The sequence below is a fragment of the Oncorhynchus nerka genome, linkage group LG7 (assembly GCF_034236695.1).
Source record: "Oncorhynchus nerka isolate Pitt River linkage group LG7, Oner_Uvic_2.0, whole genome shotgun sequence".
In the NCBI taxonomy this organism is placed as follows: Eukaryota; Metazoa; Chordata; class Actinopteri; order Salmoniformes; family Salmonidae; genus Oncorhynchus; species Oncorhynchus nerka.
Window position 1 is genome coordinate 97,559,021 of NC_088402.1, and position 17,745 is coordinate 97,576,765.

The 17,745-nt window shown below is 46.3% G+C and overlaps 1 protein-coding gene across 1 annotated transcript in view; it reads right to left on the minus strand.

Annotated features, from left to right (window-relative positions):
• The window catches only part of LOC115126149 (constitutive coactivator of PPAR-gamma-like protein 2), a 71,003-nt gene that overhangs the window by 14,941 nt on the left and 38,317 nt on the right, over window positions 1-17,745 (minus strand). The window contains exons 9-12 of the mRNA XM_065021115.1: window positions 8,134-8,169; window positions 6,693-6,864; window positions 5,411-5,660; window positions 4,976-5,090 (exon numbers count right to left, since the gene is read on the minus strand). Of these exons, the coding sequence (XP_064877187.1) occupies window positions 4,976-5,090; window positions 5,411-5,660; window positions 6,693-6,864; window positions 8,134-8,169 (573 nt within the window). The remainder of the gene's footprint in view (window positions 1-4,975; window positions 5,091-5,410; window positions 5,661-6,692; window positions 6,865-8,133; window positions 8,170-17,745) is intronic.

Genomic DNA, 17,745 nt, shown 5'->3' on the forward strand with positions numbered 1-17,745 from the left:
CTTCCTGGGGTTTATTATGGATCCCCATTAGTTCCTGGGGTTTATTATGGATCCCCATTAGTTCCTGCCAAGGCAGCAGCTACTCTTCCTGGGGTTTATTATGGATCCCCATTAGTTCCTGCCAAGGCAGCAGCTACTCTTCCTGGGGTTTATTATGGATCCCCATTAGTTCCTGCCAAGGCAGCAGCTACTCTTCCTGGGGTTTATTATGGATCCCCATTAGTTCCTGGGGTTTATTATGGATCCCTATTAGTTCCTGTTGCCAAGGCAGCAGCTACTCTTCCTGGGGTCCATTTTAAAAACATTAGATTCATTACAGATTTCACAACACACTGTGTTCCCTCAGGCCCATCACTACCACATATCTACAACTCAAAATCCATGTGTACGTTTGTTTGTTTATCATGTGTGTATCCATGTGCCTATGTTTGTGTTGCTTCAGTCCCCGCTGTTCCATAAGGTGTATTTTTATCTGCGTTTTAAATCTGATTCTCCTGCTGCATCAGTTACCTGATGTGGAATAGAGTTCCATGTAGTCCTGGCTCTATGTAGTACTGTGGAATAGAGTTCCATGTAGTCATGGCTCTATGTAGTACTGTGGAATAGAGTTCCATGTAGTCATGGCTCTATGTAGTACTGTGGAATAGAGTTCCATGTAGTCATGGCTCTATGTAGTACTGTGGAATAGAGAGTTCCATGTAGTCATGGCTCTATGTAGTACTGTGGAATAGAGTTCCATGTAGTCATGGCTCTATGTGGTACTGTGGAATAGAGTTCCATGTAGTCATGGCTCTATGTAGTACTGTGGAATAGAGTTCCATGTAGTCATGGCTCTATGTAGTACTGTGGAATAGAGTTCCATGTAGGCATGGCTCTATGTAATACTGTGGAATAGAGTTCCATGTAGTCATGGCTCTATGTAGTACTGTGGAATAGAGTTCCATGTCGTCATGGCTCTATGTAGAACTGTGGAATAGAGTTCCATGTAGTCATGGCTCTATGTAGTACTGTGGAATAGAGTTCCATGTAGTCATGGCTCTATGTAGTACTGTGGAATAGAGTTCCATGTAGTCATGGCTCTATGTAGTACTGTGGAATAGAGTTCCATGTAGTCATGGCTCTATGTAGTACTGTGGAATAGAGTTCCATGTAGTCATGGCTCTATGTAGTACTGTGGAATAGAGTTCCATGTAGTCATGGCTCTATGTAATACTGTGGAATAGAGTTCCATGTAGTCATGGCTCTATGTAGTACTGTGGAATAGAGTTCCATGTAGTCATGGCTCTATGTAGTACTGTGGAATAGAGTTCCATGTAGTCATGGCTCTATGTAGTACTGTGGAATAGAGTTCCATGTAGTCATGGCTCTATGTAATACTGTGGAATAGAGTTCCATGTAGTCATGGCTCTATGTAGTACTGTGGAATAGAGTTCCATGTAGTCATGGCTCTATGTAGTACTGTGGAATAGAGTTCCATGTAGTCATGGCTCTATGTAGTACTGTGGAATAGAGTTCCATGTAGTCATGGCTCTATGTAGTACTGTGGAATAGAGTTCCATGTAGTCATGACTCTATGTAGTACTGTGCGCCAGTCTGTTCTGGACTTGGGGACTGTGAAGAGACCTCTGGTGACATGTCTTGTGGGGTATGTATGGGTGTCTGAGCTGTGTATTAGTAGTTTAAACAGACCCCTGGTGACATGTCTTGTGGGGTATGTATGGGTGTCTGAGCTGTGTGTTAGTAGTTTAAACAGACCCCTGGTGACATGTCTTGTGGGGTATGTATGGGTGTCTGAGCTGTGTGTTAGTAGTTTAAACAGACCCCTGGTGACATGTCTTGTGGGGTATGTATGGGTGTCTGAGCTGTGTGTTAGTAGTTTAAACAGACCCCTGGTGGCATGTCTTGTGGGGTATGTATGGGTGCCTTGTTGATAGTGTTGTTAAGAAGGTAGAAACTAGGACCTGTATGACCTGCCTTGTTGATAGTGTTGTTAAGAAGGTAGAAACTAGGGCCTGTAGGACCTGCCTTGTTGATAGTGCTGTTAAGAAGGTAGAAACTAGAGCCTGTAGGACCTGCCTTGTTGATAGTGTTGTTAAGAAGGTAGAAACTAGGACCTGCCTTGTTGATAAGGTAGAAACTAGGGCCTGTAGGACCTGCCTTGTTGATAGTGTTGTTAAGAAGGTAGAAACTATGGCCTGTAGGACCTGCCTTGTTGATAGTGTTGTTAAGAAGGAAGAAACTAGGGCCTGCCTTGTTGATAGTGCTGTTAAGAAGGTAGAAACTAGGACCTGTAGGACCTGCCTTGTTGATAGTGTTGTTAAGAAGGTAGAAACTAGGGTCTGTAGGACCTGCCTTGTTGATAGTGCTGTTAAGAAGGTAGAAACTAGGACCTGTAGGACCTGCCTTGTTGATAGTGTTGTTAAGAAGGTAGAAACTAGGGTCTGTAGGACCTGCCTTGTTGATAGTGTTGTTAAGAAGGTAGAAACTAGGGCCTGTAGGACCTGCCTTGTTGATAGTGTTGTTAAGAAGGTAGAAACTAGGACCTGCCTTGTTGATAAGGTAGAAACTAGGGCCTGTAGGACCTGCCTTGTTGATAGTGTTGTTAAGAAGGTAGAAACTAGGACCTGCCTTGTTGATAGTGTTGTTAAGAAGGTAGAAACTAGGGCCTGTAGGACCTGCCTTGTTGATAGTGTTGTTAAGAAGGTAGAAACTAGGGCCTGTAGGACCTGCCTTGTTGATAGTGTTGTTAAGGTAGAGCAGCACTTTATTATAGACAGACTTCTCCCCATCTTAGCTACTGTTGTATCAATATGTTTTGACCATGACCGTTTACAATCCAGGGTTACTCCAAGCAGTTTATTCACCTCAACTTGCTCAATTTCCACATGATTGATTACAAGATTCAGTTGAGGTTTAGAGTTTAGTGAATGATTTGTCCCAAATACAATGCTTTTAGTTTTGAAAATATTGTTGGTTAATTAACAGGTGTGCCTTCTTAAAAAGTTCATTAGTGGAATTTAATTCCTTCTTAAAGTATTTGAGCCAATCAGTTGTGTTGTAACAAGGTAGGGGGGGTATACAGAAGACAGCCCTATTTGGTAAAATACCAAGTCCATATTATGGCATGAACAGCTCAAATAAGCAAAGAGAAATGACAGTCCATCATTACTTTAAGACATCAAGGTCAGACAAGACGGAAAACTTCAACAACTTTTAAAGTTTCTTCAAGTGCAGCTGCAAAAACCATCAAGCGCTATGATGAAACTGGCTCTCATGAGGACTGCCACAGGAAAGGAAGACCCAGAGTTACCTCTGCTGCAGAGGATAAGTTCATTAGAGTTAACTGTCTCTCATGAGGACCGCCACAGGACAGGAAGACCCAGAGTTACCTCTGCTGCAGAGGATAAGTTCATTAGAGTTAACTGTCTCTCATGAGGAGGGCCACAGGAAAGGAAGACCCAGAGTTACCTCTGCTACAGGAAGACCCAGAGTTACCTCTGCTACAGAGAATAAGTTAAATTGCAGCCCAAATAAATGCTTCACAGAGTTCAAGCAACAGACATCTCAACATCAACTGTTCAGAGGGGACTGCGTGAATCAGGCCTTCATGGTTGAATTGCTGCAGAGAAACCACTACTAAAGGACACCGATAAGAAGAAGAGACCTGCTTGGGCCAAGAAACATGAGCAATGGACGTTAGACCGGTGGAGATCTGTCCTTTGATCATCTGTTCCCACCTCCATGTCTTTGTGAGACGTGATGTGAGTGAACAGATGATCTACGCATGTGTGTTTCCCACCGTGAAGCATGGAGGAGGAGGTGTGTGTTTCCCACCGTGAAGCATGGAGGAGGAGGTGTGTGTTTCCCACCGTGAAGCATGGAGGAGGAGGTGTGTGTTTCCCACCGTGAAGCATGGAGGAGGTGTGTGTTTCCCACCGTGAAGCATGGAGGAGGAGGTGTTTGTTTCCCACCGTGAAGCATGGAGGAGGAGGTGGGATGGTGTGGTGGTGCTTTGCTGGTGACACTGTCAGTGATTTGTTTAGAATTCAAGGCACACTTAACCAGCATGCCTACCACAGCATTCTGCAGCGATACACCATCCCGTCTGGTTTGGCCTTAGTGGGACTATCAGTTGTTTTTCAACAGGACAATGACCCGACACACCTCCAGGATGTTTAAGAGCAATTTTACTGCATCAGATGACCTGGCCTCCACAATCACCCAACCTCAACCCAATTGAGATGGTTTGGGATGAGTCTTGGGAACTAATTCAAGACTGGTGGGAAAGCATTCCAGGTGAAGCTGGTTGAGAAAATGCCAAGGATGTGCAAAGCTGTCAGCTGGATACTTTGAAGAAAATATATTTTGATTGGTTTAACACTGTTTTGGTTATTATAATAATTAGTCATTTCACATTGTAGTCACTTAGCAGATGCTCTTATACAAAAGCGACTTACAGCAGCAATTAGGGTTATGTGCCATGCTCAAGGGCACATGGACAGATTTTTCATCTAGGTGGCTCAGGGATTCGAACCAGCAACCTTTTGGTTCCTGGCCCAACGCTTTTAACCGCTTGTCTACCTGCCGCACTGCTCCTCGCCACAGATATCTCCTCGTCTCCACACACATGCTCCCCCATGTACCACTTCATCAACTGTCTACCACCCAATCATTGTCTCTCTCTTCTCCCTGCTGACCCAGCTACACCCATGTACAAGTGGGCAGCTAACATCGGGTCCCTCTCTTCTAGAATGTGCAGGAAATGGTTCCTCTCCTCCTCACTCCGTGACTCAAAACTATTGGGTCCAGAGGCGCAGTTGATGCTCAAAGATATGATGGGCTGTCCTGAACCTGTAGCATACTGGCACCAACAGGTCTCCAGCAATGGCTCCCTCTGGGAAGTGCTCAGGAACCAGCTTTACCTTCAGACTGGACCTGGTCCAGCAGTGTTGGCTGTGTCTAGTGTGTGTTGTACCTTCAGTTCCTGTAGCTGGTCTGGTTCGTAGAGCTGGTTAGAGACTGCCTGGGCCAGGAAGGCATCTAACTCATGTCTCTGTAGAATACGACCACCTGGCCACTGCATCATATACCTGTTAACACACACACACACCTTAACACACGACACACACGTGGTACACACACACACCCCTCTCACACCCTTCCAGTCTCACCTGAGCACGCAGTATACACACGTGGTACACAGACACACACCTCTCACACCCTTCCAGTCTCACCTGAGCACGTAGCACACACACCTCTCACACCCTTCCAGTCTCACCTGAGCATGCAGCACACACACCTCTCACACCCTTCCAGTCTCACCTGAGCACGCAGCACACACACCTCTCACACCCTTCCAGTCTCACCTGAGCACGCAGCACACACACCTCTCACACCCTTCCAGTCTCACCTGAGCACGCAGCACATGAGCAGAAGGTGTTGTGGGACCTGAGCAGGGTTGAGTAAGGCAGGACAGTCAGAGCGCAGACAGGCTAGGAAAGCTCTGGTCCTCCGGGAGCGATCTTCACTGGCTCTACCAAGCCACAGCCTCCGCAGGTTAGGACAGGTCCACTCTCTGAAGCACAGCGCTGGAACCAGCTCCGGGGTCAGGGCCGACTTCGACTTCCCACTGGACCACTCCTTCACTATCACTGGAGGAACTGGAGGACGATGACAACCGGGGAGAGAAAGAGACGAGACAGACAACCAGGGAGAGAAAGAGACGAGACAGACAACCAGGGAGAGAAAGAGACGAGACAGACAACCAGGGAGAGAAAGAGACGAGACAGACAACCAGGGAGAGAAAGAGACGAGACAGACAACCAGGGAGAGAAAGAGACGAGACAGACAACCAGGGAGAGAAAGAGACGAGACAGACAACCAGGGAGAGAAAGAGACGAGACAGACAACCAGGGAGAGAAAGAGACAGACAACCAGGGAGAGAAGAGACAGACAGACAACCAGGGAGAGAAAGAGACGAGACAGACAACCAGGGAGAGAAGAGAAGACAGACAACCAGGGAGAGAAGAGACGAGACAGACAACCAGGGAGAAAAGAGACAGACAGACAACCAGGGAGAGAAAGAGACGAGACAGACAACCAGGGAGACAGACAACCAGGGAGAGAAAGAGACGAGACAGACAACCAGGGAGAGAAAGAGACGAGACAGACAACCAGGGAGAGAAAGAGAGAGACAGACAACCAGGGAGAGAAAGAGACGAGACAGACAACCAGGGAGAGAAAGAGAAGAGACAGACAACCAGGGAGACAGACAGACCAGGGAGAGAAAGAGAGCGAGACAGACAACCAGGGAGAGAAAGAGAGACAGACAACCAGGGAGAAAAGAGAGCGAGACAGACAACCAGGGAGAGAAAGAGACGAGACAGACAACCAGGGAGAGAAAGAGACGAGACAGACAACCAGGGAGAGAAAGAGACGAGACAGACAACCAGGGAGAGAAAGAGACGAGACAGACAACCAGGGAGAGAAAGAGACGAGACAGACAACCAGGGAGAGAAAGAGACGAGACAGACAACCAGGGAGAGAAAGAGACGAGACAGACAACCAGGGAGAGAAAGAGACGAGACAGACAACCAGGGAGAGAAAGAGACGAGAGGGGAAAAGTAAGACAATAGTACAAGCAAAACTAAATTGTTCACTTCCTTCCCTCCCTCCTTCCTTCCTTCCCTCACCTTCGAGGGGTCCTCTGTTGCGCATGGCGAGTCTCTCGAGGCGTCGGTGGGTTTCAGCTAGGCTGAAGAGGACCCCATAGCTGTACTGTCGGGCTGCTCTGAACAGCAGAGAGGCTGGAGGCAGTTCACTGTTACAATCATCTTCAATACACACCGCCATCTTTATCTCTCCCTGAGAGGGATGGAGAGAGAGTGAGAGATGTATGACCATATTAGGGAGACATATTTCCCTCAGATTACACAGATCCACAAAGAATTAGAAAACAAATTCAATTTTGATAAACTCCCATATCTACTGGGTGAAATTCCACAGTGTGCCATCACAGCAGCAAGATGTGTGACCTGTTGGCACGAGAAAAGGGCAACCAGTGAAGAACAAACACCATTGTAAATACAACCCATATTTATGCTTATTTATTTTATCTTGTGTCCTTTACCATTTGTACATTGTTAAAACACTGTATATATATAATATGACATTTGTAATGTCTTTATTGTTTTGAAACTTCTGTATGTGTAATGTTTACTGTTAATTTTTATTGTTTATTTCACTTTTGTATATTATCTACCTCACTTGCTTTGGCAATGTTAACACATGTTTCCCATGACAATAAAGCCCCTTGAATTGAATTGAGAGGGATGGAGAGAGGAAGAGAGAGAGAGAGAGAGAGAGAGGGATGGAGAGGGATGGCGAGAGGAAGAGAGAGATGAAGGGAGAGAGAGAGAGAGAGAGAGAGAGAGAGAGAGAGAGAGAGATGTAGAGAGAGAGAGAGAGAGAGTGAGAGAGAGAGAGAGAGAGAGGGATGGAGAGAGAGCAACTGCTGATTGGCCCTTTAAGTGTCAATGGAGGCTTGAGGCCAGAGATGCACCTTCAAATGCCTGTTACTCTGCAACCCTACAGACACACTAACAGACAGTGGCAGAAGTGGAAGTCATTATCTGACATTAGAAACTGGGGAGTTCGAGCCGTGAATGCTGATTGGCTGAAAGCCATGAAATACCACACGTATGACAAAACGCGTATTATTATTGCTCTAACTACGTTCGAATAAAGTTTCTAATAGAAATAAGGCACTTCAGGGGTTTGTGTTATATACCAAGGGCTGTGTCCTAGTACTCCGCATATTACACACCTCCTCAAGACTTATTGATTAAAAATGGACACCCACAACAAAGAGCGTCTGTGGTGCCTTGGTCAGTATGTGGTATATCTGTGGATACATCAGTCCTCTGTGTCTGTTGCCTTGGTCAGTATGTGGTATATCTGTGGATACATCAGTCCTCTGTTACCTTGGTCAGTATGTGGTATATCTGTGGATACATCAGTCCTCTGTGTCTGTTACCTTGGTCAGTATGTGGTATATCTGTGGATACATCAGTCCTCTGTCTGTTACCTTGGTCAGTATGTGGTATATCTGTGGATACATCAGTCCTCTGTTACCTTGGTCAGTATGTGGTATATCTCTGGATACATCAGTCCTCTGTGTCTGTTACCTTGGTCAGTATGTGGTATATCTGTGGATACATCAGTCCTCTGTGTCTGTTACCTTGGTCAGTATGTGGTATATCTGTGGATACATCAGTCCTCTGTTACCTTGGTCAGTATGTGGTATATCTGTGGATACATCAGTCCTCTGTGTCTGTTACCTTGGTCAGTATGTGGTATATCTGTGGATACGTCAGTCCTGTGTTACCTTGGTCAGTATGTGGTATATCTGTGGATACATCAGTCCTCTGTTACCTTGGTCAGTATGTGGTATATCTGTGGATACATCAGTCCTCTGTGTCTGTTACCTTGGTCAGTATGTGGTATATCTGTGGATACGTCAGTCCTGTGTGTTACCTTGGTCAGTATGTGGTATATCTGTGGATACTTCAGTCCTGTGTGTCTGTTACCTTGGTCAGTATGTGGTATATCTCTGGATACATCAGTCCTGTGTGTCTGTTACCTTGGTCAGTATGTGGTATATCTGTGGATACATTAGTCCTCTGTGTTAGTCCTCTCAGTCCTCTGAATGTTACCTTGGTCAGTATGTGGTATATCTGTGGATACATCAGTCCTCTGTGTCTGTTACCTTGGTCAGTATGTGGTATATCTGTGGATACATCAGTCCTCTGTGAATGTTACCTTGGTCAGTATGTGGTATATCTGTGGATACATCAGTCCTCTGTGAATGTTACCTTGGTCAGTATGTGGTATATCTGTGGATACATCAGTCCTCTGTTACCTTGGTCAGTATGTGGTATATCTGTGGATACATCAGTCCTCTGTGTCTGTTGCCTTGGTCAGTATGTGGTATATCTGTGGATACATCAGTCCTCTGTGTCTGTTACCTTGGTCAGTATGTGGTATATCTGTGGATACATCAGTCCTCTGTTACCTTGGTCAGTATATCTGTGGATACATCATATCTCTGGATATCTCTGGACATCAGTCCTCTGTGTCTGTTACCTTGGTCAGTATGTGGTATATCTGTGGATACATCAGTCCTCTGTGTCTGTTACCTTGGTCAGTATGTGGTATATCTGTGGATACGTCAGTCCTGTGTGTTACCTTGGTCAGTATGTGGTATATCTGTGGATACATCAGTCCTCTGTTACCTTGGTCAGTATGTGGTATATCTGTGGATACATCAGTCCTCTGTGTCTGTTACCTTGGTCAGTATGTGGTATATCTGTGGATACGTCAGTCCTGTGTGTTACCTTGGTCAGTATGTGGTATATCTGTGGATACTTCAGTCCTGTGTGTCTGTTACCTTGGTCAGTATGTGGTATATCTCTGGATACATCAGTCCTGTGTGTCTGTTACCTTGGTCAGTATGTGGTATATCTGTGGATACATTAGTCCTCTGTGTTACCTTGGTCAGTATGTGGTATATCTGTGGATACATCAGTCCTCTGTGTCTGTTACCTTGGTCAGTATGTGGTATATCTGTGGATACATCAGTCCTCTGTGTTTACCTTGGTCAGTATGTGGTATATCTGTGGATACATCAGTCCTCTGTGAATGTTACCTTGGTCAGTATGTGGTATATCTGTGGATACATCAGTCTGTTACTCTGTGGTATATCTGTGGATACATCAGTTGGTCACCTTGTATGTGGTATATCTGTGGATACATTAGTCCTCTGTGTTACCTTGGTCAGTATGTGGTATATCTGTGGATACATCAATTCTCTGTGTCTGTTACCTTGGTCAGTATGTGGTATATCTGTGGATACATCAGTCCTGTGTGTCTGTTACCTTGGTCAGTATGTGGTATATCTGTGGATACATTAGTCCTCTGTTACCTTGGTCAGTATGTGGTATATCTGTGGATACATCAGTCCTCTGTGAATGTTACCTTGGTCAGTATGTGGTATATCTGTGGATACATCAGTCCTCTGTGTCTGTTACCTTGGTCAGTATGTGGTATATCTGTGGATACATCAGTCCTCTGTGTCTGTTACCTTGGTCAGTATGTGGTATATCTGTGGATACATCAGTCCTCTGTAAATGTTACCTTGGTCAGTATGTGGTATATCTGTGGATACATTAGTCCTCTGTGTTACCTTGGTCAGTATGTGGTATATCTGTGGATACATCAGTCCTCTGTGAATGTTACCTTGGTCAGTATGTGGTATATCTGTGGATACATCAGTCCTCTGTGTCTGTTACCTTGGTCAGTATGTGGTATATCTGTGGATACATCAGTCCTCTGTTACCTTGGTCAGTATGTGGTATATCTGTGGATACATCAGTCCTCTGTGTCTGTTACCTTGGTCAGTATGTGGTATATCTGTGGATACATCAGTCCTCTGTTACCTTGGTCAGTATGTGGTATATCTGTGGATACATCAGTCCTCTGTTACCTTGGTCAGTATCAGTGTGGTATATCTGTGGATACATCAGTCCTCTGTTACCTTGGTCAGTATGTGGTATATCTCTGGATACATCAGTCCTCTGTTACCTTGGTCAGTATGTGGTATATCTGTGGATACATCAGTCCTCTGTTACCTTGGTCAGTATGTGGTATATCTGTGGATACATCAGTCCTCTGTTACCTTGGTCAGTATGTGGTATATCTGTGGATACATCAGTCCTCTGTTACCTTGGTCAGTATGTGGTATATCTGTGGATACATCAGTCCTCTGTTACCTTGGTCAGTATGTGGTATATCTCTGGATACATCAGTCCTCTGTTACCTTGGTCAGTATGTGGTATATCTGTGGATACATCAGTCCTCTGTGTCTGTTACCTTGGTCAGTATGTGGTATATCTCTGGATACATCAGTCCTCTGTGTCTGTTACCTTGGTCAGTATGTGGTATATCTGTGGATACATCAGTCCTCTGTTACCTTGGTCAGTATGTGGTATATCTGTGGATACATCACCTCTGTTACCTTGGTCAGTATGTGGTATATCTCTGGATACATCAGTCCTCTGTTACCTTGGTCAGTATGTGGTATATCTCTGGATACATCAGTCCTCTGTTACCTTGGTCAGTATGTGGTATATCTGTGGATACATCAGTCCTCTGTGTCTGTTACCTTGGTCAGTATGTGGTATATCTGTGGATACATCAGTCCTCTGTTACCTTGGTCAGTATGTGGTATATCTCTGGATACATCAGTCCTCTGTTACCTCAGTATGTGGTATATCTGATACATTCCTCTGACCTTGGTCAGTATGTGGTATATCTCTGGATACATCAGTCCTCTGTTACCTTGGTCAGTATGTGATATCTGTGGATACATCAGTCCTCTGTTACCTTGCCAGTATGTGGTATATCTCTGGATACATCAGTCCTCTGTTACCTGGAATGTGGTATATCTGTGGATACCATCCCCTCTGTTACCTTGGTCAGTATGTGGTATATCTCTGGATACATCAGTCCCATCTGGATATCTCTGGATACATTCCTCTGTTACCTTGGTCAGTATGTGCTGTGGATACATCAGTCCTCTGTTACCTTGGTCAGTATGGGTATATCTCTGGACAGGTTACCTTGAGTATGTGGTATATCTGTGGAGAGATCAGTCCTCTGAGGTCAGATGTGGTATATCTCTGGTCCTCTGTTACCTTGGTCAGTATGCATATCTGACACGAGTCGAGAGACAAAGTTACCTTGGTCAGTAGGGGGAGAGAGAGTCCTCTGGGTGTCTGCGAGAAAGTGGGGAGAGAGGAGGGGAGAGAGAGAGAGAGAGAAAGGAGATGTTCAGTCCTCTGAGAGGAGAGACAGTATGGAGGTATATCTGGAGGATACATCAGATGGCTCTGGGAGAGAGGGAGAGAGGGAGAGAGAGAGGATAGAGAGAGGAAGGGTAGAGTTACCTTGCAGAGAGAAAGTGGGGAGAGAGAAGAAGGGGGAGAGAGAGAGAGAGAGAAGAGAGGGAAGAGGGGAGGAGAGAGGGGAGAGAGAGAGAAGAGGGGAGAGAGAGAGAGGGGAGATCTCTGAGAGAGAAGAGGGGGAGAGAAGAGAGAGAGAGAGAGAGAGGGAGAGAGAGAGAGAGAGAGAGAGAGAGAGAGAGAGGGGAGAGAGAGAGAGAGAGAGAAGAGGAGAGAGAGAGAGAGAAGAGGGAGAGAGAGAGAGAAGAGGGAGAGAGAGAGACCTTGGGAGAGAGAGAGAGGGAGAGAGAGAGAAGAGGAGAGACAGAGAAGAGGAGAGAGAAGAGAGAAAGAGAGGGAGAGAGAGAGGAGAGAGAGAAGAGGGGAGAGAGAAAGAGGGAGAGAGAGAGAAGAGATGGGAGAGAGAGAGAGAAGAGGGGAGAGAGAGAGAAGGGAGAGAGAGAGAGAGGGAGAGGAGAGAGAGAGAGAGAGAAGAGGGAGAGAGGAGAGAGAGAGAGAAGAGGGAGAGAGAGAGAAGAGAGAGAGAGAGGGGAGAGAGAGAAGAGGGGAGAGAGAGAGAGAGGGAGAGAGAGAGAAGGGGAGAGAGAGAGAGGGGAGAGAGAGAGAAGAGGGAGAGAGAGAGAGGAGAGAGAGAGAAGAGGGAGAGAGAGAGAAGGGGAGAGAGAGAGAAGAGGGGGAGAGAGAGAGAGAGAGGAGGAGAGAGAGAGAAGAGGGGAGAGGAAGAGGGGATAGAGAGAGAGTAGGGGATAGAGAGAAGAGGGGGAGAGAGAGAGAAGAGAGGGAGAGAGAGGAGAGAGAGAGAGAGAGGAGAGAGAGAGAGAGAGAGAGGAGAGAGAGAGAGAGGAGAGAGAGAGAGAGAGAAGAGAGGAGAGAGAGAGAGAGAGGAGAGAGAGAGAGAGAGAAGAGGGGAGAGAGAAGAGGGAGAGAGAGAGAGAAGAGGAGAGAGAAGAGGGGGAGAGAGAGAAGAGGGGAGAGAGAGAGAGAGAGAAGAGGGAGAGAGAGAGGAGAGAGAGAGAGAGAGAGAGAGAAGAGGGGAGAGAGAGAAGAGGGGAGAGAGAAGAGGAGAGAAGAGGGAGAGAGAGAGAGAGAGAGAAGAGGGAGAGGGAGAGAGAGAGAGAGAGGGGAGAGAGAGAGAAGAGGAGAGAGAGAGAGAGAGGGAGAGAGAGAGAGGAGAGAGAGGGGAGAGAGAGAAGAGGGGAGAGAGAGAGAGAGAGAGGGAGAGAGAGAGAGAGAGAAGAGAGGAGAGAGAGGAGGAGAGAGAGAGAGAAAGAGGGGAGAGAGAAGAGGGGAGAGAGAGAGAGGAGAGAGAGAGAGAGGAGAGAGAGAGAGAGAGAGAGAGGGAGAGAGAGAGAGAAGAGGGGAGAGAGAGAGAGGAGAGGGAGAGAGAGAAGGGGAGAGAGAGAGAGAGAGAGAGAGAGAGAGAGAGAGGGAGAGAGAGAGGGGATCAGAGAGAGAGAGAGAGAGGGAGAGAGAGAGAGAAGAGAGGGAGCGAGAGAGAGAGAGGGGAGAGAGAGAAGAGGGGAGAGAGAAGAGAGAGAGCGAGAGAGGAGTGGGGAGAAGAGAAAGAGAAGTGGGGAGAGAGAGAAGAGAGAGTAGAGGGGAGAGAGAAGAGAGAAGAGAGGAGAGGAGAGAGAGAAGAGAGAGAGGAGAGAGAGGAGAGAGAGAGGGAGGAGAGAGAGTGGGAGAGAGAGAAGAGAGGGAGAGAGAGAAGGGGAGAGAGAAGAGAGGGAGGGAGATCAGAGAGGAGAGGGAGAGAGAAAGAGGGGAGTGCGAGAAGAGGGGAGATCGAGAAGAGGGGAGAGAGAGAGAGAAGAGGGAGCGAGAGAGAAGAGGGGGAGTGTGTGTAGTGTGTGAGATCAGTGTGTAGAGAGGGAGAGAGAGTGTGTGTAGTGTGTGTAAGTGTGTGTATCAGTGTGTGAGAGAGAGAGAGAGAAGAGGGGGAGAGAGAGATCAGTGGGAGAGAGTGTGTGTAGAGTGTGTGTAGGGGTGTGTATCAGTGTGTGAGAGAGTGTGTATAGTGTGTGAGAAGAGGGTAGAGAGAGAAGAGTGTGTAAGAGAGAGAAGAGGGTGTATCAGAGAGAGAAGATCAGGATAGATCAGAGAAGAGGGGAGAGAGAGAAGAGGGAGAGAGAGAAGAGGGGATCAGTGTGAGAGAAGAGTGTGTAGGTGAGAGGGGAGAGAGAAGAGGGGAGAGGAGAGAGAGAGAGAAGAGGGGAGAGAGAGTGTGTGTAGAAGAGGGGAGAGAGATCAGTGGGGATCAGAGAAGAGAGGGGGATAGAGAGAGATATCAGTGGGAGAGAGAGAGAGAGAGTGTGTGAGAAGTGGGGAGAGAGAGATCAGTGTGTATATCAGAGAGTGTGTGTAGAGGGGTATCAGAGAGAGAGAGAGAGAGGGTGTAGAGAGAGAAGTGTGTATAGGGAGAGAGAGAGAGAGAGAGAGAGAGAGGTGAGAGAGAGGGGGTAGAGAGAGAGAGAGAGGGGGTGTGTGAGAGAGAGAGAAGTGTGTGTAGTGGTGTATATCAGAGTGTGTGTAGAGAGAGTGTGTGAGAGGGTGAGAGAGAGAGAAGAGGGGTGAGTGTATCAGAGAGAAGAGGGAGAGAGAGTGTGTAAGAGTGGGAGAGAGAAGATCAGAGAGAGAGAAGAGGGAGAGTGTGTATATCAGAAGAGAGAGAGTGTGTGTAAGAGGGTGAGAGATCAGATCAGTGTGTGTAAGAGGGGAGAGAGAGAAGAGGGAGAAGAGAGAGAAGAGTGTGTGTAGAGTGAAGAGGGGAGAGAGAGAGAATCAGGGTGTAGAGAGAGTGTAAGAGGGATCAGTGAGAAGTGGGAGGGGCGAGAGAGAGAGGAGGAGAGAGAGGGGAGTGTGTGTGTAGAGAGTGGGTGTGAGAGAGAGAAGTGTGTGTATCAGAGGGTAGAGAGAGAGAAGAGGGGAGAGAGAGAGTGTGTAAGAGGGAAGAGTGTGTGTAGAGTGAGTGAGAAGTGTGTGTAGTGGGAGAGAGAGAGAGAAGAGAGAGAGAGAGAGAGAGTGTGTATATCAGTGTGTGTAGAGATCAGTGTGTGTAGGATCAGTGTGTGAGAGCGGATCAGTGTGTGTATCAGTGTGTGTAGTGTGTGAGTGTGTATCAGAGAGAAGAGAGAGAGTGTGTGAGATCAGAGTGTGTATATCAGTGTGTGTAGTGTGTGAGTGTGTGTAGGGAGTGTGTAGAGAAGAGAGATCAGTGTGTGGAGATCAGTGTGTGTATCCGAGTGTGTGAGAGAGTGTGTGTATCAGTGTGTGGAGATCAGTGGTGATCAGAGTGTAGAGAGAGAGATCAGAGGCGTAGAGAGTGTGTATCAGAGAGGGAGAGAGAGAGAGAGAGTGTGTGTAGTGTGTGTAGTGTGTGTATCAGGGGAGAGCTGAGATAGTGTGTATATCAGTGAGATCAGAGAGAGAGAAGAGGGTATCAGTGTGATAGTGTGTGTAGAGAAGAGGGTGTATCAGTGTGTGTATCAGTGTGTGAGCTGATCAGTGTGTATCAGTGTGTGATCAGTGTGTGTATCATTGTGTGTATCAGTGTGTGTATCAGTGTGTGAGTGTATCAGTGTGTGTATCAGTGTGTATATCAGTGTGTGTATCAGTGTGTATATCAGTGTGTATATCAGTGTGTGTATCAGTGTGTGTATCAGTGTATATCAGTGTGTGTATCAGTGTGTGTATCAGTGTGTATATCAGTGTGTGTATCAGTGTGTGTGTATATCAGTGTGTGTATCAGTGTGTGAGGCGGATCAGTGTGTATCAGTGTGTGTATCAGTGTGTGAGGCGTATCAGTGTGTATATCAGTGTGTGTATCAGTGTGTGTATCAGTGTGTGAGGGCGTATCAGTGTGTATATCAGTGTGTGTATCAGTGTGTGTATCAGTGTGTGAGGGCGGATCAGTGTGTGTATCAGTGTGTGTATCAGTGTGTGTATCAGTGTGTGTATCAGTGTGTGTATCAGTGTGTGTATCAGTGTGTGTATCAGTGTGTGTGTGTATCAGTGTGTGAGGTGTGTATCAGTGTGTGTATCAGTGTGTGAGGGCGTATCAGTGTGTGTATCAGTGTGTGTATCAGTGTGTGTGTATCAGTGTGTGTGTGTATCAGTGTGTGTATCAGTGTGTGTATCAGTGTGTGTATCAGTGTGTGAGGGCGGATCAGTGTGTGTATCAGTGTGTGTATCAGTGTGTGTATCAGTGTGTGAGGGCGTATCAGTGTGTATATCAGTGTGTGTATCAGTGTGTGTATCAGTGTGTGAGGGTGTATCAGTGTGTGTATCAGTGTGTGTATCAGTGTGTGTATCAGTGTGTGTATCAGTGTGTGAGGGCGGATCAGTGTGTGTATCAGTGTGTGTATCAGTGTGTGAGGGCGTATCAGTGTGTATATCAGTGTGTGTATCAGTGTGTGTATCAGTGTGTGAGGGGCGTATCAGTGTGTGAGTATCAGTGTGTGTATCAGTGTGTGTATCAGTGTGTGTATCAGTGTGTATATCAGTGTGTGTATCAGTGTGTGTATCAGTGTGTGATATCAGTGTGTGTGTGTATCAGTGTGTGTATCATGTGTGTATCAGTGTGTGTATCAGTGTGTGAGGCATCAGTGTGTGTATCAGTGTGTGTATCAGTGTGTGTATCAGTGTGTGTATCAGTGTGTATCAGTGTGTGTATCAGTGTGTATATCAGTGTGTGTATCAGTGTGTATATCAGTGTGTGTATCAGTGTGTGATATCAGGGCGGATATCAGTGTGTGTATCCGTGTGTGTATCAGTGTGTGAGGGCGTATCAGTGTGTATGTGTGTATCAGTGTGTGTATCAGTGTGTGAGTGCGTCAGTGTGTGTATCAGTGTGTGTATCAGTGAGTGTATCAGTGTGTGTATCAGTGTGTATATCAGTGTGTATATCAGTGTGTATCAGTGTGTGTATCAGTGTGTGTATCAGTGTGTGTGTCATATCAGTGTGTATATCAGTGTGTATCAGTGTGTGTATCAGTGTGTATATCAGTGTGTGTATCAGTGTGTGAGGTGTGTATCAGTGTGTGTATCAGTGTGTGTATCAGTGTGTGTCAGTGTGTGTATCAGTGTGTGTATCAGTGTGTGTGTGTGATCAGTGTGTGTATCAGTGTGTGTATCAGTGTGTGTATCAGTGTGTGAGGGCGTATCAGTGTGTATCAGTGTGTGTATCAGTGTGTGTGTGTGTATCAGTGTGTATCAGTGTGTGTATCAGTGTGTGTATCAGTGTGTGTATCAGTGTGTGTATCAGTGTGTGTATCAGTGTGTGTATCAGTGTGTGTATCAGTGTGTGTATCAGTGTGTATATCAGTGTGTGTATCAGTGTGTATATCAGTGTGTGTATCAGTGTGTGTATCAGTGTGTGTATCAGTGTGTATATCAGTGTGTGTATCAGTGTGTATCAGTGTGTATATCAGTGTGTGTATCAGTGTGTGAGGGCGTATCCGTGTGTGTATCCGTGTGTGTATCAGTGTGTGAGGGCGGATCAGTGTGTGTATCCGTGTGTGTATCAGTGTGTGAGGGTGAGGGTGTATCAGTGTGTATATCAGTGTGTGTATCAGTGTGTGTATCAGTGTGTGAGGGCGTATCAGTGTGTGTATCAGTGTGTGAGTGTGTGTATCAGTGTGTATATCAGTGTGTGTATCAGTGTGTGTATCAGTGTGTGAGGGCGGATCAGTGTGTATATCAGTGTGTGTATCAGTGTGTGTATCAG